General features: G+C 42.8%; 1 protein-coding gene across 4 annotated transcripts in view; it reads left to right on the forward strand.

Moving 5' to 3' along the window:
- RNFT2 (ring finger protein, transmembrane 2) overlaps positions 1–20,544 on the forward strand; it is a 33,156-nt gene that overhangs the window by 125 nt on the left and 12,487 nt on the right. Inside the window, exons 1-7 of one of the 4 annotated variants that reach the window (XM_030500374.1) lie at positions 6–135; positions 735–921; positions 3,068–3,551; positions 6,553–7,031; positions 8,172–8,248; positions 9,779–9,879; positions 12,444–12,597. In XM_030500374.1, coding sequence (XP_030356234.1) covers positions 3,469–3,551; positions 6,553–7,031; positions 8,172–8,248; positions 9,779–9,879; positions 12,444–12,597 — 894 coding nt within the window. In that variant the 5' untranslated portion in view covers positions 6–135; positions 735–921; positions 3,068–3,468. Of the gene's footprint in view, positions 1–5; positions 136–574; positions 922–3,067; positions 3,552–6,552; positions 7,032–8,171; positions 8,249–9,778; positions 9,880–12,443; positions 12,598–20,544 lie in introns of those variants that run through there. The other 3 variants (XM_030500375.1, XM_030500373.1, XM_030500376.1) reach the window with 3 other exon arrangements.

The following is a 20,544-nucleotide window of genomic DNA, read 5'->3' on the forward strand; positions in this document are numbered from 1 at the left end:
AGCGGGTGTGCTGGTCCCGAAGCCCGACTGCTTCCCCCCGCGGTGGGCATTTAGCCACAAACTGCAGCGGGAATCTCCTTCCCCCACCGAACTGGGAGAAAAAGGGCCTCGCCTATACCTTTCACTGTGTGTTATGTATGTTACTGCATTTGTAGATCTGTATCTGTATGTCTGTGTATATATACAACGCTGTTCATCAGGGGTTGTAGCGATAGGATAAGGGGTGATAGGTACAAACAGGGGAGATTCAGGTTAGATACAAGGAAAAAGTTCTTTACAGTGAGGGTGGCGAGGCACAGGGTGCCCAGAGAAGCTGTGGCTGCCCCATCCCTGGCAGTGTTCAAGGCCAGGTTGGACACAGGGGCTTGGAGCAACCTGCTCTAGTGGAAGGTGTCCCTGCCTGTGGCAGGGGGTTGGAACTGGGAGATCTTAAGGCCCTTTCCAACCCAAACCATTCTGTGATTGCACACATGGATGCAAGTGTGTGTGTGTGTGTGTGTGTGTGTTACGCACAACGAAGGCAGAGCAAAGCTCAGCAGGCACCCGGGGGTGTCTGTGCAGTGAGCAGGGCTGCAGATCCCAATCCCGGAGGGAAATGGCCTTGTTAGGTCATGCACGCGTGCCGGGGTTGAAGCGCCAGGGGTTCCTGCTTCTCTCCATCTTTCCCAAGGAGATGAAGAGGTGAAACTGACTCTGCTACAGTGAAAATGACTCTATGCATGTGCTTCTTACAGATGTGCCTGTTTGAGCACTGTGGTCACGTGCCTTGCAATCATCCAGCTTGAAGGACCTATGATGACTTTGAAATTTGGACCATCTTGGATTATCTGAAGCACTCCATGTATGAGATGTCTGCACCCTCTTGAGCTTCCCTCTCTCCCATTGTGGCACCTTGCACCTCTGGTTAAACCTGTTCTTCAGGTACTGTTAAAAGATATTCAAGTGTTGCAAGATGAAAACCCCTAATCTGTGAAAGGCAGGAGCAGTTGGTATCAAAGCTGAGTGCCTTTTGGAACAAAGTCTGTTTAAATTCTCTTAACTCTGTAGGTCTCTGGGCAGAACAGACAAATACATCTCATGAAGTCCTGAGTCTTCAGTACTTGGCATTCATGTCACTGTCCCCTTCATTGCTGATGCCAACAGAATTGTCTCTCCATAGAAAGAAACATGTCATTTGGGAACATGATTTCAGCCCACATTACAACCTGGTAGACTTCTAATGGCCTAGAAGAGAGTGGATTTTCCAAGTTGCGGAGTTATCTCCCTCCAGACTCTAACTCTCAGCTTATAGCACAAGAACATGATCTTTATAAGTAGTGACCCCAAAGTTGTTCCCAGGTAGGACAGGTGTGCCTGCATGGGTCAGCCTGGCTTGGCCTTTTTATCGTGTCTTAATTATCATTTTGGTCAAAAAGGGATAATATTATGTATTAAGTTGACAGAGATACTGTCAAGTTAGGATTAAATAACATTTACTGCAGGGAAGGCAGTAGTCAGTGTTGTTACTACAAATGCAGCTTTAAAAAATCTGGAAAAAAGAAAATCTTTAATGTATTTTTTTACTGTATAAACCAGATCCTTAGAAAATGAATTTTGGCCCTGAAAACACAACACGAATTGAAACATACAGCTAGAGATTAAAAAACTGCTGGGAGTTAAAGATCAAAATCTGTAGGAGAGAGAGTGTTGGTAACTTAGGGTGTCCTCTCCCTAAAATGTGTTGAAAGCTGTGTTTTTCCTGTCATATATGATGATGCAAAATGTTATTTATATAGGGCTGTGTGTATTTATATTAACTGTAAAGGGGATGTGCAAAGTTGGCAGCTCATATTAAAACCTCTGTGTTCTCTGTCAGTGATGACTCAAATCGAGGGTTGTCTCAGTTCCACCCACTTCATTCATGGGGTTCTGCAAGACTGGATGTTCCAAACCAAGAGTCTTTCTCTTTTTTGTAAATGTTAACATTTTTATCTTCATCTTCTTACAAATCTCATACAGTTACCTCTGTGATTTAACCGAAACACACTTTCTTCTGTCACTGATTTGTAACTTATCTTCAGGGCTGGGCAAACTACACCTGCTCTAACTGCAGGTGTACATGGTGAGCGCAACTGTCTGTTTATGAGCTGTGAACTGCATGGTTTGGGCTTTGTCAAGGGGTAACCATGGAATTTAATGCAATTTTCCATGGGCAAGTGGGTCACTGAAAGTAAAGAGTATGAATGAAAAGGTGAAAATGTTGGGGGGGGGAGGGGGGACAGAAATAAATATTCTGTGTTTTCTATATCTCAGCTTCCATAGCTCTGCTTACAGACAGCTAGGAAATGTTCTCAGAGCCATTGTGCCTTTACAGAATACAGATATATGGCTACGCATTTATTTACATATGTTCATGAGGTATGAAATGTTATAAGTAGTGTTGCAACTTTTGGTATTCAAAAGTATTTAGAGCTTTTTACATTTTATTCAGTAGCTATTGTAGTCTAGGGCTGCGTAGGATCAAACTTCAATATTTAAAGGATGTGTCTCTCAATCTTCTATGAAATGCCTGTGTGAATCTGGACAAATCACTTGCAAAACCAGCCCATTCCTCAGGTTTTATGTAACTAATGTAACATTAAGCAGTCTAAGTATTTGCCAGTTACTCTGTCCTGTGCCTTGATGATGATTCTGTGTTCTTTGCTTTTGAATTAACTTTATTTTTAGAAGGTGGAATGTGTTGGAGGTTGTTCCCTTAAAATTAGACACTTGAAAGCAGAGATTTAAGTAATTAAATGAAGAACTTCTCTCCTTGTTCTAGAAAAGGTTCCTGAAGTTAATACAATTCCAATGGTTTTCATTTCCCACTCCTGACCTTACTTTATGCTAACAATTCCAGAATGAGTGGAGCAGGAACATGTGATCTTTTGCATATGTGCATATTACTTATGACCATTGTGCAGAGTTTGCTAATGGCATTATTGTGGTTTAAAGGAATGGGTTGCTTATTTGAAACAATATTCTCCTGACCTGACTGTATTTTTTCCTTTAAAATGTTTATATGTTTTCTTTTTTCCCTCCCTCTCAGTTTTGCTTCACAAAGCAAGTTTCTTCAGAAGAGGAAGAAGGGATTTCACTTCCAGAGAGTGTGCATTGATTCCATGTCACAACAAGACCTGTTGTCCTCAAGTTCTCCACCAGAACATCTCATCACAAACCTGCATGCTCCTTGTGACAACTGCCATGGGCTGCAAAAGGGGATGTGACTAGTTCCTGCCCTGCTTGGAGACCGGTGTGTGTGCTTCCATTTGCTAGTCGAATGCTGTTCCTTTGCAAGTGCACTAAGAAACAAATGCAAGCTCGAGGTGGCCTTTCAGGGAAGCCAATGATTTATGCCAGCCATGTCACTAGCTGAATGGGTCTCACAACCCTCTGACTCTGTGGGCCTTTGTTAGGAGTCACCCTGGGATCTGTTGACCTCCAACATTAATGTTGAGTGTGCTGTGCTTTAAGGTTTTGAGGAAAATGCAGAGACGACATAGCAGCAACACTGACAACGTTCCTCCTGAAAGGTACATCTTTTTCCTTCTTTTTCCCTCCATTTTCCTCTTCAGAAGGGAACATTCTGATTTAAGTTTGTGGTGTGGTTTAGAAGATGAAAGCTCAAAATTAAGGAAAGTGTATACATCCTGTGCACATAGTGTGGCCAGGCTTTCTGCTCAAGTTTAGAGAGTTTAGAGACAGATTTACTTTTCTCCTACATTCCAGTTATTGACTGCTACCACCTGCAGTGTTTCAGGTTTCATGATCCAGTATGGCACATATGGAGGCAGTTGGCTTAGCATAGGCAGGACATTTGGGAGCTCTAGAACAGTGATTCATGGCACAGTCCTGTTGGGGATCCTGAGCACTATCAATCTGAAAAGATCCATCTGTATGAACAGAGACTGTTTATGCTGTTATTAAGGCATTTTAAAAGTCTGCTCTTCTGAAACTCCCAACTACTGTGACTTAGTATTTTATAAAGAACTTGGATGATCCTTTACATCATTCCAGAACCTGTATCTAGCTTCATGTATGTGAATATTTAGAAGTAGAATACAAAACCCTCTAATTCATTTCTGTAATTATAATATCAGCAAGGGAGGCTTGCCACTGTTATTGTTCTGGTACTAAATATTCCCTTGTGCTTTCCCAGGGTTAGAGCTTGACTTTTAGTTTTGTTTAGGGTTTTTTCCTTAAGAAGAAACTAATCTAATTACTCTAAGACACAGATGGAACTAATGAATTTCATTGCTCTGGCTGAGCTTAGATTTTAAGTGAAAGATGAGTATTTCATGCTGGCTTTGCAAGTAGAGGTGATGCTTGATGTCATGACCGCTTCTAGCATGGTACCATTCTGAATTTCAGGGGAAAAGAAAGCCATCTTCAACTTTATCTGCATGATGCTGCCCAAGCCTCAGTGCAGGCTGTGGGTTTTGTGTCAGCAGGCAAGGCTGGGGCTTGAGAGGCACATAAGGTGTTGTATGGGCCCTCTCATCTGTAACGTAGAGCTTTCTGAGGCTGTGCAAACTTGTAAAGCACTTGAGGATTGTTTGAATGGTTCAAATATATTCAGGATAGGTGTCGATTGTTGGGTGCAAAAGACAAGCAGAGTAATGTCAACTGGTTTTTATAAATGCTTCTGTTCCTTAACAGGCTAAATACATATTGTCAGTAACATAGGCTGAGGGTTTCCTAACTGTAGAATGAAATGCTGTTGCCACTGGTCTTCACTTCTGCTAACTTCAGCAAATTCACAATTTCATCCTTGTTTATTTGTTTTTAAGTATGTCCCTGATGAATTCTTTCCTGTTGAAAGCAGAGTCATGTATCCTGGAAGTATTGTTCCAAACAACAATTGTGTCTTTATCTGTGACCCGAGGTCCCACCCAACTTGTTATGTTCCCAGACATAAGTCCTGTCACATTATGTCCCTATCTTGTGTATACATCCCTGAATTGTAATGTTAGGTGTAAAATCCAAGATCTGGTTGACGAATATTTTGAACCAAAAAGAGGTGGGTGATGTCTTGTTGACTTGATTCCTTGCTGGAGCCTGTGGAGAGACATTGGGAATGGGGTGTCACTATAAAAAGCCTTATTAGGAGTTTACTTAGTGGGAGGTATGCCCAGCAGGGTTTGAAGTGATCTCCAGAGTGAGGTGAAAGGCAGTGCTCTGTGCTCTGTAAGATGCCTGGAGAGGTTTTGGAACCCATAGGAGAGAGGGGGTTAAGGGCCCTGCATGTGCTGGCTCAGCTTGGGACCACTATTTCTAAAGTTAGAGATCTCCCAGGATTAAAATCCAGAGAGACCCAAGCTCTGCAACATACCTTATTTGTGGGCTTTGCCTGTTGCTGAGCTTTACTTATCCTTTACTCTCCTTTTGCAAGTTAGAGAGGTGTTTGCTGTCTGCCTAATGATTGTTCTGTGATTACCTGTATTGTTCCCTGTGATTTAAACTTCACGTGTATTCATTTCAGTAGCACTGAGTTCAGGTGAAGAAATCCTGTTTTCTTTTGGCATTAGGATGAAGATATTCAAGCCTTTCTTTTGGGAATCTGGCTGTAATCCAACAAGCTCAGGACAGAATCAGTGCCAGATCTAATTCTGTCTAGTGCCCAGTAATTTGGGTACATCCATGTCCAATGTGCCAAGAATATAAAAATAAAACAAGTTCTCTTGACCCATGAGCACATCCTGCACTTAAAATACTTGTTGGGTCAGGGACACACAAGCAGCTCTCAACCTTTCTCTTCCCCATTTGACTCTGTGTCTTGTTGGTGTTACTCATCAGTGGGCAGGTAATGATCATCCCTCAATAAAATCAGAAGATATGGGGGGGTAGGCCATTTCTTTGAGTTAGCTTGATTAATGTGACCTGTCTTGGTTGTGCTGGGTCAATTTACATTGGGGTTTGTATGTTTTTCTTGAAACATTAAAATCATTATAGACTATGTTGAATTTGGCATCTGATGTGTTATTTCTTTGGTTCTTCCAAAAGTAAAGGAGGTGATTTGGGACTCTGTTCCTTAGATGAACTTAGGGGAAGTTCAGGTTAGAAATAAGGAAGAAGTTCTTTACTGTGAGGGTGGTGAGGCCCTGGCACAGGTTGCTCAGAGAAGTTGTAAATGCTCCATCCCTGGCAGCGTTCAAGGCCAGGTTGGACAGAGCTTTGGGTGACATGGTCTAGAGTGACGTGTCCCTGCCCTTGGCAGGGAGTTGGAACTGGATGATCTTAAGGTCCTTTCCAACCCAAACCATTCTATGATTCTATGAAGGAACTGTGTCATTGTGATCAGTTCTTTCAAAGTACCCTGATCTTTTAATCTGGTTACCAGCCTCTAGTTCTGCAACTCTGACTTTCCAACAGCAATTAGAGGGAAAAGTATCTGTCATCTGGAGACCTTCATGTTCTGATAGTGTGTGAGGAACTCTTAACAGACTACAGTCGGGACTGGGCTAAAAGACTGAGATGCTCTGTGGCACTCATTTTGGTTTAATCACTTTCATCTCTGTCCACTGTCCACTGCAGAAACCGGAGCCAAACAGTCAGTTCCGAGACCAGTGTGGATGAAAGTGGAGTTTTTGAAAGTCTAAAGGCTGAAGCTTCCTCACCGCAGCAGCTGTTCTCAGGCCTGGCTGGCATCCCCTCGGGCACCATCACAGCCACCCCGTTCCAGTCAGGTTTGGTCCTGGGCTCTTCAGCAGGAGGTGGGGAAGTATTTATTCAGATGCCAGCCCCAAGGGAGGAAGGGAGCAGCCGTACAGAGGGAGCCCCGTTCCACCACCGGCAGTCGTCCCATCATTTCCACCATGGCCATCACCGGGGTTCATCTCTGCTGCACATGGCAGGAGGGGACCGCCACGGGCACGCGGAGGAAGGCAGTGATGAACAAGCTGGAACTCCAGCCCCAGCTCTTTCAGAGTTAAAAGCTGTGATTGGTTGGCTGCAGAAGGGACTTCCCTTCATCTTGATCCTCCTGGCTAAAGTTTGTTTCCAGCACAAGCTTGGTAAGCATCTATCCTTTCTGGGTTGTAAGTGTATTAGAGAATGGTTAGGGAGCTTTAGCATGCTGTGGTGTCTGAGACATTTATCTGCATAACAACAGTGTCTAGAGGCAGTGTAGCATGAAGGAGACATATTTAAATGCATGGGGTAATGCAGTTGATAACTTCACTCTACTTTCAGTCCAAGCTGTTTTCATCTGTGTCGGTCCCATCTGTTTCCTGTCCTGACCTGTGGGAGACCAGTTCTGTTCCTTTTCCTAATCTCTCCTTGACATTCCTGTAGCGGCTGAGGATGTTACCAAGGCTTCTCCCTCAGACCTCTCTCTAGGAGAGGTGGGGAAAGCTTACATTAGCGACTAGCAAAGGCTTCTGTGTAGCACAGAAGGGTTCAGAGGGATGAGACACTTTTCTAGCTGGAAGGATGGTAGTTGTGAAATGAAGCCAAACAGCATCAGCAGTTATGTCTTACAGTCGAGATCTTCAGAGTTCCCTAAAGAATGTGTCTGTATAGGTTTCTTTAATAGTAGCTGAGTATTTCAGCCCTTCAGTGCTCATGTCAAATCCATTCTTCTAATCCTCCTCTTACATGAAATTGTATGTGTGGCCTGTCTGAAGATCCTTACTCCCTATGGGAGTAATATGCTAAGATTATCATCACAGGGAAGCCAATAATGCTTGAGTTTAGTCCAGCTTGCAGTTCTGCCAGTATTCCTAAAACCAGGTATTGATTCATGTCTGAAACATCTTGCTTGTTGAACTTGATATCCTACATGGTTGTGATAGCGTGCCTTGTCTTCCACAAGCTGCTGAACTGATATTGTAACGCTGTCATCTAGCCAAGTTCTGTTTGCACAGCACAGCCACAACTTGCAGCACTTCTGCAGCACAGGACCTGACATTAGGATGGAGTGTCTGTATTGGACGGGGTGGCAAATGCTCAATGCAGTAGCTTCATTTTCATTTGGATTGAATTTGGACTTTTATAGAGTCCACACTGCCCTGGTTTAATCACTTTTTATTCAGCACAACCAGAATATCACCCAGTAACCTTCTTCCTAAGCTTGAGGTGCTGACATCAAATGGCTTAGGACTGAAGATCCTCCTGCTCAGCCTTGTGTACTCTGACAGTGTCTTTCCCTGCAGGGATTGCTGTGTGCATTGGGATGGCCAGCACATTCGCATATGCCAACTCAACACTCCGGGAACAGGTTGCTCTGAAGGTGAGTACAGCCTCTATGGTCCCAGGCAACATCACTGTACACAAAACAATGTCTATGTTGAACCTTCTTTTGCAGTGTAGGGCTGAATGCTGTTATATGCATACAGATCTGTCAGATTAAGAGTACTGTGCTGTAATCCTCACTTCCTCTTCCTACTTCTCCCCGTTGATGCTTTCCCACAGCATCCTGCTCTTTTTGTTTTATTATGGTACACTTTCACAAGAGAGGAAAGGTCAGGGATAGTGTAATCTGCTCCTGGCTCTGCCACTGCTGTCAGTGCATCTTCAAGCACTCCTCTGCACCTCAGTTTCCCATTATGTACCACAGAGGTGCTGAAACCTATTTTACTTATTAATGATGAGATTTAATTTATTAGCATTTAGAGACTGTTTTGAGGCATTCAGCTGAAGAATTTTGTAGCTTGTTAGTATCTTGATAATGGTGATAGTATGCTTAGAATATAAAGAAAGCAGCAGATCTTTTCAGGCCTTATAATCTTCAGTGCCAGCAGAATACTTCAATAGCACTGAAAGCACAAGACTAGAATTGCTTTTTTAGGTAAAAATTCCATGGGTGGCACAAGTGTATGTTTATATTTACCAGCAGCAGTGGAATAAATGTGTTACAGTGCTGAATGACCAGATGAATTGCACAGTCATGTAATAGATTGCTGTTGCCTTGCCCTTTGCATCTTTGTCTTTCCAGCAGTGTGCCCCTTAATCCATCTGCTTTAAATCTCACCTTCACATCCCTGGCTGTTGAGTAGCTACAGAGAGCTGTTAATAAATCAGCTCCCAAGAAAAATGCTGGTTTTTTCCTCCCAGGAGTAAAATTTACTCTCTGATACTACACCAGGACAAGATCTTCTGCCATCCACTTCCGTCTGTAATGTTCCATGTCTTTTGAAAAGCAGAATTTGCACTTCTTTTGACCTTTAATTATTTCTTCAATCAAAAATGCATGTTCTAGAACCTCCATGCATCCAGATCACATTCAGAGGTGCTGCGTGCAGTGATGGGTTATGTTATATCAGATTTAGCTAAGCCTTCTTCTGTGTGACTTTGAACCTGTTTGTAAAACACCCGTTTGACAAAGTGTCCTTCCAAACAGGTGACAGCTCAGAATTATAGGACAACATATGGTCTTTTTTCTTCCTTTTTGTTTTAACCTGCTTGTCAAACTGCATTTTGAATATCAGGAGAATTTAGATGTCCCAAGAAAGATCCCAACTTTGAAAACTGAATTCTGCAAGTAAGGCTGTCATTGTCACTAGTGTATTTGCTTAATTTCTCTGAAGTTACTTTATGTTAAAAGGTTGGCTGAGTGAGAGCCATTTCTGCTTGTGCTTCTGTATGTCTTTACCTACAGCCTGTTTCTGAGCCCCGGTCCTTTGTAAATAAACTAACTACTGAACACTTAGTGGCATATTTGTGTCTCCTGGGTTGGTCTTGCATTTTTCAAGCAGTCAAAGGCTCAGCACAATCATTGAGACTTTGAATTTATCCTCTCTGCTTCTTTTTTCTTCCTCAGGAGAAGAGATCAGTGTTGGTTGTCTTGTGGATCCTGGCCTTTCTCACTGGAAACACCTTGTACTTGCTTTACACATTCAGCTCTCAGCAGCTCTACAACAGGTGGGCAACATTTCCATTGTCAATGATGGAAATAAGTGGTAATTGCCAGGAAGGAAAAGAGGGAAACCCGCTTTTCCCCACCTTTGGGAGGAAATGTGCATACTGAAAGTATTTGCTTTCTTACATCTTTGTAATACCTTTCAATGGAGGAAAAGAGTGTGTGATGTTTGTACTAGTGGACTATGCTCCTATCAATGAGTGACACAACCAGTGTCTGAATGGGCCAGTGTGTGATGACACACTGCAGTGTTGCTGCTTGAAACATGTACACTTGCAATTGTCTTGTGTGTCAAAGCAAGGTGGTATCAAAGCACATTTTTGTAGTGGGGCTTCTAAATTTGCATTCTGACCTCTGTGACTGAACATAAAGAGCAGTTGTTGGAAGCAGATAAGAGATTGTCCCACTGATTTTCCACTTCCTATAATGTTTTCAGTCCATCAAGCTTTGAGTCTACTACAGGAGATAAACTGGAGATGAAATGATAGTGTTTTACTCCAGTGTCCTCAGGGCCTGGGGGCATTTGGATCTGAGGTAACTAAGATAGCCTCCATTTTCAGATTGTGACTGAAGCAGTTCTCAAACACAGGCAAGTTAGTACCCAGAGATTTGGTTCAGCACTATCCCTGCCTATTATAAAGCAGGGATTAAATGACATATAGGAAGCAAAGATACAGAACTTAAGCAAGGGAGTGCTAGTAGAACAAATAGGAAGGAATGGAGCAATGTCAAACCTAGTTATGTGAGAAAAAGGGGTTTATATTTGTAGGTAAAAAGATAGGAATTATCTTCCCAATGAAAAATTTATTTGTCCCACTGGAGACCAGTTAGAACTTCAGACTGAAAATACAATGTGTGCCACATGCATCAGTTGGGTTGTGGCTACATGGCTCTCGGCTATGTTTTTTCTGTCATTTATTTCATTGCTTCCCTGCTTCTTCCCAGTGATACTGTCTAGTCAGTGGAAGAGTCAAGGTCTGCCTCCAACCCTGCTATCCTTTGGAATTGCCCCTAATGTATTTGGGAAGCTGTGTGTGTAAATGCTTCTAGAAAGAGGGAAAGATGAGAAGGTTTGTTTGTGTGGGTCCAAATGTGAGATGGCAAACCATGGGATACTCTGTATAGGGCTTGTGAGAGGGAATGGAAGAGAAGAAACAGGTATGGCAGAAAGGTGTGAAAGCATTAAGAAGAAATTTGTCTGCACCACAGGGAAACTGTGTCTCTAAGAAGGTGGTTAAGGTTAAAAGCATGAATGGGACTAGTTTGAAGTAAAGGATAGATCATCTAAAATAAAAGTGTTTCAGCAAATTGGGGCCATCCTACACACTGGTTAGGGCATGGGTTATGAACAGGGAACTGACTGGGTAACAGCTTCACTGGCAAGCCCTGATCCTCCCAGCGTTGTGGTGGTGCCTGCTCCACTGGGCTGATGTATCTATTGCTTGGTGCGTGGGGACCTGTGACTATTCACAAGGCAGGCTTGGGAAATCAGAAATAGCTGCTTTGGTTTTGTTTCTTTCTGGCTTATTTTTAATTTCCTGATTTATTTACTTTTTGCCTTTTTTTCCTAGTGCACGAATAGTAGTAAAGTCTCTGATTCTGTTTCTGTTTTTAGGGTGTAATTTTACCTGTTGTGCTGTGCCAGTGTTGTGAGTATTTTAAATTCACGTTCAGGCTTTTCATTCTGGGTTGGTTATTTTACTTTTTGTTTTATTTTAAGTTTTTGCTTTCTACCATGAGGCTTTAGCAGGTAAATTCCTGAAGAGGAATCCTGGTATTTCAGTCTGAGTAGGGTTCAGTCCTCATTGCTGCTCAGGTCAGTAGCTTCCATCCATTGCTATATGAAGTTCTGCTGTCCTGGACTCCCTCTTTAAAGGGCAGTCAATAACATTATGTAAAGGGAACTACCTTTCTGGATCTTCGTTTCAGGTAAGAGTTGCTACTAAACACAGCCCAACTTTTCTTCTGCTTCAAACAGGGGCAAGCACCATCAGAGCATGACACACCTCAAGTCCTGACCTCTCTGCCATGTCTAACACAGTGCTTCCTTTGTCACCAGCATGTTTCACATGCACAAGTAGCTTTAGAGACTGCTGCCCCTGCAGTAGTTCTACCTGTGTCAAACCAGCCTCAGAGGACATAGTGGTCTTGACTTCCCCAGGGAATCATAACTACAGCTGACTTCAAAGGATAAGCTTTTACAGTCAGATATGATAGAGCAAGCCTGTGGACTAAGGGCATTGCCATTAGACCAAAAGCCCATTTACAGGGTGGATTATAGGTTATGGAGATTGCACTCTTCCAAAACAGGTTTTGTACATGTTTGGGTCCTGTTTTATGGTAGTGGGCAAACTTGCTGACCTCAGTACGAATGGCCAAGACCAAAGTCAAGATGCTCAGAGGAACCAGGGGACTAATCTGCATGTCTTATTCCTGTTGCCCTTGAGAACTGAAGTTCAGTGGAGTTCCTAGGCTTTCTCTAGCCTGCAGTGGATAGAGCTGCTATCAAGAAGCTTAAGTGAGGTTCTCCTTGCTGGTATCTGAGCCTTGGTGTTATGCCTTTCAGCCTTATATTTCTGAAACCCAACCTCGAGAGGCTGGACTTCTTCGACCTGATGTGGATTGTGGGCATTGCAGACTTTGTACTCAAGTACCTTACCATTGCACTGAAATGCCTAATTGTTGCCCTGCCAAAGATCATCCTTGCTGTCAAGTCAAAGGTAGGAGTCTCTTTTCTTCTTGCTATATGGATGTTTGTCTTTGATAATCCAATACCTTTGCAGCATGAAGTATGGGTGGGAGAATAAAAATAATAAAATCTCTGATAAAACTTGGGCAGAAAGTCACCTGGGGAGTCAGTTTTGGCTTTTGAGCCATCACAAACCTGAGCAAGGGTTTGGTAATCCCTGCAAGTAATTCAAGTCCAGCGAGGTAAACATTACTTGAGAAGGAATAGTTACTAGCAATGAGAGAAAGGCTTTTCTGGTTGATGTTGATCTAAGTCTTGTTTTCTGAGTGATCTCTGTAAAAAAGTATTTCTAAAGCACCAATCTCTTCATTTAATGGAAGGAAATTGCAAGTACTTGTCTCTTTGGCTTTCCACTTGGGTTAAAGAAGTAACAGTATTAAATTGAAGCTTCCGATGCCACAGAAGACAGCACCAGCTGTAACCATGGCCAGAGAAATACTTTTACTAAATAGCTAACAAATGTTTATGAACCCATATATAGATTAGGCCTAACTTTTGAACCTTTCTCACCACATTCTCTCTTGAAATCCCTTTTCATATTGTTTTTTTGACATGCACATGAAGTGCCTCTTCCTCCACTTAGTGGTAACTACATTTCAGTGGCAAATGTAGCAATATGTGTAGTGTTTGCATTTGATAAAGAAACTTCCTGGCAGCTGTTGGGATGAAAGGCAGGATGGAGATGTCAGATACCATCATTCATTGCTGAAAGTCTCAGGCAGGGCACTTAAGGGGATATCTAAACTGGGAATAGTTTTGCTTAGAAATGACATGGGTGGCAGGGGAGTTGAGCAGTTTGTTCCTGCACAGCAGGGCTATGAGATGCTTATTAATTTATTTCTGGCAATTGTCCAGCTCTTTTTCCTACTTCTATTATTATTATTATATTTTGGGAGATTAATGTGCTAGGTCAGAGCATAATCCAGCCTGGGGAGGGAGGGAAAAGCGATGTGAATAGTCTTCCCAAGATAAATTGCAGTGTTGGAAAAGGTTCACAGCCTTTGCTTGCTTGTCTGAGAGCTATCCCAAGTACTCATTAATCCTTGTCAGGAGAGAAGAAAGAGAAGGGGGCTTTATTTGCAGCTACAGTGGGAGGCTGGTAAGATCACATCTGTCATGGGCCTATAATGACTCTGAGCACAGATGCTTCATTTTTAATACCTTTTTCTGGATAGCAATATTTCTCACTTTTTTTAAGTCTCTTTTTGTCTTAGGATGTTGTTGATGGTCTCCCTGTCCCTTGACATCTGAGACTGCTGTTACCTACCGCTATGGATCTGGACTTATTTTTATCCCTTTCTCTACAAGGCATCCCTTAAGCCAACCGGGGATGAGGTCTGGTGTTACAAATTAAGCAAGATCAAACTGGGATGGGAGAGCTCCAAGAAAACCACAGGATGCCATAGCAATTGTAATTGGTAACCACATAGCTGAGCTCTTTCCCTGAGCTGGGTGACCCAGCTTACCTCTTAAGGCCGCACAGTGCTACACATCTTGGTTTCAGAAGAGTTTTAAGCTTTTTCTCTGTTAGAACCATTCTATTGCACTTTAGGCACATTATCTTTGACCAAATTCTTATCAACTTATTTGCTATCTGCTATCTTAATACTTGCCAGATACAAAGTTTTTCTCTTCCTCCCCATATGCTTGTAGTAGTGTTCCTGCTTGAAGCCTAGCTTGTAGTTTATGAACTTCTGGATGGCTGTCATGTAATAGTAGCAGATAGCAAGCTGCTGGAGAAATGAATTAAACCCAGAGTAAAGCTAGAAGGTTTTTCCATGATAGATACAGAGAGTTTTGCTGCTGATGTAACCAGTCAGAACTGCAGTTTCTAGCTGCCCAGAGCACAGACCCTAAAGTGGAGGTTGCTGCACTGTCACGGATAGAGAGTTCAGTACAGCTCTGAATGGGATAGAGGTATTTTATCTTGAGCTTCCTTGCAGTACTTTGATCATTCTGCACTCAACCTCTGGGCACGCTCCTCAGGTTTTCCTCATTTTGGAAATTCAAAGGCATTCCAAAGCCAATCTGGCTTTTCATGCTGCTCTTTGAGATTCTGGTCTGCTCTGAATACTATGTGGTTTTCACTGATGCTTTCACAGCCTTTCTAGTACAAGGCATCTCCTCTGAATGTCCTTCTTTTAAGACTCTTACCTCTCCATATCCATTGTGATTGGAGCAAGATCACATTCTTTCTTTTACACGTCAAAGTCTTCACATCTCCCCTCAGCTTCTCTGTAGACTGAACCACACCAGGTTTGAGTCTTTTCTCAGAGATCATTCATTCCAGATCTTATTTTCTTCTTGACTTTCTTCAGTTCCCCCCCCTTTTCCAGACCATTTCTCCAGCGTATAAAGCTGAGTTTGGATTATAATCCTTCTTCCCAGTGTGTTTACAGCCTTTCCCACTTCAGTTTCAACTGTACATTTGATAAGCCTACTCTGTTGCATGAAAATCACTAATGAAAATAGTGAGTAGTACTCAACTCTCACCTCAGTTGGATGCATCTTTTCATTCTGATGCTGAACACTAAGAATTTGGGCTAGAGCACTCATTTCTCCCAGTTTAAAGTACCTGGGTCATGTATTCCTAGTATGGCCCCATCACAGGAAGGGCAACATTTGGTTTTAGATGGCATCAAGGACCGTCTTGGATTTATAGCATAGGATTTATGATCTGAGAAAAAGCAAACTAAAATTAAGAGGCAGAAAAAAGTCTGTCTTTGCAATCAGAATACAGAGGACAGTAAATGTGATCATGAGTGCTTGAAGTGTGAAGCATGAGGACTGCTATATTATCACGATACAACTAGCCAGAGTTCTCCAAGATTGAATTACTCAGAAAATATCTTTGCAAGCAACCCCTCCAAAGAATGAAGATTGAAAATCTGACTACTTAATCCCAGACTTTCCCAGATTCCAAACCAGCTCAGAAAACAGAGGTGCCAAGAGGGGCTGTGAGACTGCAATCAGGCTGGAAGGCACGGAAAGAACTTGCAAATAGGAGAGACAAGCAGGAAAAGGAAGGGAATATCAACATCAGATTCCAACCTTACACCTCTGCAATCAGAGGCTGTGGGAGAAGGAGCATACCTGTGCCTAAAGCTGTCCCTTCCTCCCCATGAGCTGAGGGGCACCTCCAGCTGAGAACAAGTTTTGATAGCAGCTGGGCTCATCATTTCCTTTAAAGGGGGGTTTGGCTCCCACCCTGCATGCTGAAGGCTCTCCATTAAGAAAGGCAAATAAGATCATTTAGTTCAATATAAAATGAATTAAAGTAAATTAAACTGCAGGAGCCATGTGGCCTGCAGAGGCCTCCATTGTTGTACACACGTAAACAGCAGCTTTTCATTTGCACTGCTAAGGAATGACAGCTTGAGGGGGGTGGAATTAAAAATAAGGAAATAAATAATAAAAAGACACAGTTGCCAAAGATTCCCTTCAGGAAATCCCAGGTGCCTGCAAGTCTCCCATCCCCTCCTCATGCTGTTATCAACAGTCTAATCCTGGAGAATGGAGTGAAGCATGAAGGGGGAGAGGGAAGAAGGCAAACCAAACCAAAAGAATTGTAAGAAACTGATACCCCAGGTGCTTTTATATATATATATATATCCCTATCTCCACAGGGGAGAAAGATACCAAGGTCACACTTTTCCAATGATCTTAATGGCTGGTATGTGAGAATTTTCTCTGCATGCTCAATACAAATGTGCAGCCAAGTTACAAGGAGCTGCATTTCCAGAAGATTGACAATTCAAAAGGAAAACACTAACATTTGTTTGTTGAAAACCCAGCATGAAATTACTACATAACCTCAGATCCTGGGTGGCAGCCCCAAACTCCTCCAAGGAATCATAGAATGGTTTGGGCTGTAAAGGACCTTAAGATCATCCAGTTCCAACCCCCTGCCATGAGCAGGGATGCCTCACACTAGCACATGTCACCCAGCGCTCTGTCCACCCTGGCCTTGAACACTGCCAGGGATGGAGCATTTACCACTTGGGAAGATACTCAAGAAGTTTTTTCTCCTGTAACAGCAGCTCTCTGCTCTGGGATCCATCTGGAGTCTTCTGACCTCTGGTTTAGGGACCTGAGATCCAGGGAAGCAGCCCCAGATTCCTCCAAGGAAACTACCTGACATGTTTTCCTTTGGAGAAACACCTTTCCTCTGAGATCTGGCAGAGAGTCCTCCCAGGCATATCCTGCAGTCTTTTGGCTTGTCAGTTGTGTTTGAAAGCTAGATCTAGACATTACAAATGAGGTTTCTTTTGTGGCAAGAGCAGCACTACTCATGTGAAGAATTTTTGATGCTGTATAAATAGTGGCAAATGTACAAATACTCATCCACACTAGCACTGTGGACTCCTCACTGCCACTGAGAAGAGACTGACTTTTGGTTGATTGGGGGGTTTTGATGCTTTTTTCTTTAAAGCACCATCTCATCAAATCTGGTTGGAGAAAACTTAGCCTATGTGAGGCACCCATTCCTTATATGGTTTTGCACTTGGACTTTGGACCAGATACCTTTTCTAGGTGCATACCATGTTCCCTAGCATAGATAGTTACAGCTCTGCCATGCAAACCGGCACATTAAGCTTTCTGTATTTCTTCTGAAGCTGCACCTTGGACATGAAAGAAATAGAATGTCTTTTGCTTAAACTAGTATGATCTGGATCATTTTACAAGGGCCTGTAGGGACAGGACAAGGGGAATGGCTTTAACCTGCCAGAGGGGAGACTGAGATGAGCTCTGAGGCAGAAGCTCTTCCCTGTGAGGGTGCTGAGGCGCTGGCACAGGGTGCCCAGAGAAGCTGTGGCTGCCCCATCCCTGGCAGTGTTCAAGGCCAGGTTGGACACAGGGGCTTGGAGCAACCTGCTCTAGTGGAAGGTGTCCCTGCCCGTGGCAGGGGTTGGAACTGGATGATCTTAAGGTCCCTTCCTACCCAAACCTTTCTATGATTCTATGATTCTTCTGCATCAAGTAAAGAAGGGCAACTTGAAGCAGTTTGCTCCTGCCAAAGCATTTTCTCCAGGCCACAACCTCTTCCAGAAGGCTCACATGAGGAATGAAGGTGCCAGAGGGAAGTTATATTAATTGTGATGATGGCAGCAGCCTTCTAATGTCCCTGCAGCCTCTTTCATCATGGGGCCAGATAGTTGCCACTCATTTTACATGAAGTTTGTGTACTTTTTTCCATCCTGAGAAAAACAAGGTCTCTTGGAGCATTGGAGTCCTGTAGATGCTGATCAAAAAACCCAGAAATATTAAAACAAGCAATGGGAGCAGGCATATAGCTGTACTACAAAATACATGGGTAAAGATCTTCCTGCTCCCTGTCTGTGCTCTCTTGTACTGTGCAATATGCAAGTTAATCCTAATCTTCTCTAATAGTGTGGCTAACATGGCATTTCCAGCTAGGTGATGGCCTGTCCTCTCAGTACCCTCTTCTTGGTGATCTTGGATGCTACTTGGGGGAACTCTTCTTGGGCAACAACCTGAGCTTTGATCCTCTGGAGCCACAGGAACTACATGGTGGTTCTTCAAAGACTTTTCCCTATTGCAGCCTGGAACAGATGTGATGTCCCAGAGTCAGAAGTGGGGGATTTATTGCTTCCGAAAGAAAAAGACTAACTAAAGCATAAGATTAGGTATTGGAGAACTGGGACTCTGTCCCTTTCCCTGACACACTTTGAAAGTCACTGCTACTAAGTTTCTACAGGAATCATTGCTCCTATGTGCCAAGTTTAACTTTCCAGTTTAAGATATCCAAGATGTGACTTTCAGACATGCTGTGCACTAAGTAAAAATCTCATTTTCCCCTCTAATCCCACCTTGGAATTACTCCTCATTAGTCTTGCATGGATTTTCACCAGCATCCTCTGTGCCACAATCCTGTTTACTGCTCCTACCCAACACTTCCTTATATTGGCAATATGACCTGAAATCTCAGCAGAGTCTGCTTTCCTCTCATCCAAATTGCCAGCAGGTCTCAAAAGTTGTTTTTCTAGCATCTTCCTGTTTCAGAATATGTCCTAATGCTGCTGGCAACAGAACAAGTGAGACTTGGAACTTCCCTTGAGTGCTAATCACAACTTACAGTTGCCTCATTGCAACTTCTCTCACTTCTCTTACATCCCATTTTAATTCCGCTGTGTAAAACCTTAGCATGCCTGTTTCCTTCTGTGGAGCACACGTATGCAAAGCCTTATGTCAAAAGGGACCACTAGGTCAGTGCTCAGACTATGTGGGAATTAGCATTGCTTCTGCAGCTGTAATTTGCCCCCTTTGATGTTTCTATATGGTGATTCAAGTTTTAATTATGTGATTCCATGTTATTTTTCTGTAAGACTTCCTCCATCCATCACCAGTGAAAGCAAGGTGAGGTCTTGAAAGAAGCTGTTGTAGAAACTGGAAAGCATAGAGAACAAAGAGACCATTGGAAGAAGAAGAATATTCTACAAGTTAAAGTTGAATGCTACACTGGAGAATTCAATTCCATCCTTCATTTGCCAAATAATTCCTATGTGATTCTAGAAGAGTCGTGTACAGCTGCAAACTGAAGTCAGTGCTTTAGCTTTTAATGGTAATGTGAGCTATAAAATTAAGTGCTTTATAAAAAGTCTAGTCCCAGACATCTCAACTTAGACACCAAAAAAAACCTTACCTTAACCTTAGTCTTTGTGTCTCGAGCTCTCATTCAGAAAACAGAAAATAGCTGTCCCTTATGTCAGCCAGCAATGTAAAAGTAAGCGGGGTTTAAAGCATCTTTTGCTGTACTGGTATCATAAAGAGAGTGAAGACATTTAAGTGATTGGCTACTCTGAGTAGTGCTCAGGTAGCATAAAGTGATAGGATGCAGATATGCCATCAAGTAGTGAGGAAAACGTACTCAGAAGTTACGTGTTTAATTAGTGCCATTCATCCTCTGTGAAAAAATAGTGTGATCACATCATTACAGACCATGATGTACTGCACGTACAGAGAGAAAATCACAACTGTATGAAAATCCTGAACTCTCCTCTCAAAATAAGTGCTTGCTTTAAAGACCATTTTTAGCCTTTATGTGAAGGAGGTCAAGGAAAATTAAGGGTTGTACACAAGTCACTGGCTTAGTTTGTAACAAAGCATTCTGGAGAAAAGAGAAATCACAATTTCACCACATGATATCACAAGGCCCATCAGAGTTGCTGTAACTAGATCCACAGCACAGTCCTTTGCCACTTGTGCTAATGAAGTGTTTGCTAACAGCAGTAGATGACTGTGAGCTTTTACAGTGACTGACCCTACAGAGGAAGCAGGCTAAGCTTGCTCACTTTTTAGCCAGGCTTAACTCCAGCGTGTTGCAAGAGCTCGATGAGAACAGAACAGAGACTCTTCTGGTGTGTGACTTTACCCTAATCAGGAGCCATACTTCCAGGTAACATCCTATTTAATCTCTGTGGTCCAGCAAGGTAGATGTGCTCCTGCACAGCCCAGTCATGCACTGGGGCTGGCTCACAGGCTCACCAAAAAGAGCTTTTGCTGATCTTAGAGAGCAGTTCAACCTCTGTAGAGTGTATTCAAGGTAAGATTCCCAGATTTACATGGATTTTTATGAAATAGGAAGAGTCACCTAACAGAAGCAGGCCTTGCCTTACTTCAAGCTTCATTCACAGTCAGGTGCATGGGAGCAATAGTTGTATTTGTGCTTGGTATAACACACACTTCTTCCTAATCTTAATGAGAACTAGCTGAAGTACTGCTAGCTGAGGTTTTCAGACAAAAACCATCTTAAGACAAAGATTTGGCTTTGAAAACTTCCACCTAGATAGCAAAGATATAACAAAGCTGAAAAGCAGATGACAGGTAGATTGGGTGTGCTTACAGCCAGTGATGGGTGCCATCTGCTCTAAGTTACTGCTATCAGAAGGCTAGATTT

The sequence above is a fragment of the Strigops habroptila genome, chromosome 11, assembly GCF_004027225.2.
Source record: "Strigops habroptila isolate Jane chromosome 11, bStrHab1.2.pri, whole genome shotgun sequence".
In the NCBI taxonomy this organism is placed as follows: domain Eukaryota; kingdom Metazoa; phylum Chordata; class Aves; order Psittaciformes; family Psittacidae; genus Strigops; species Strigops habroptila.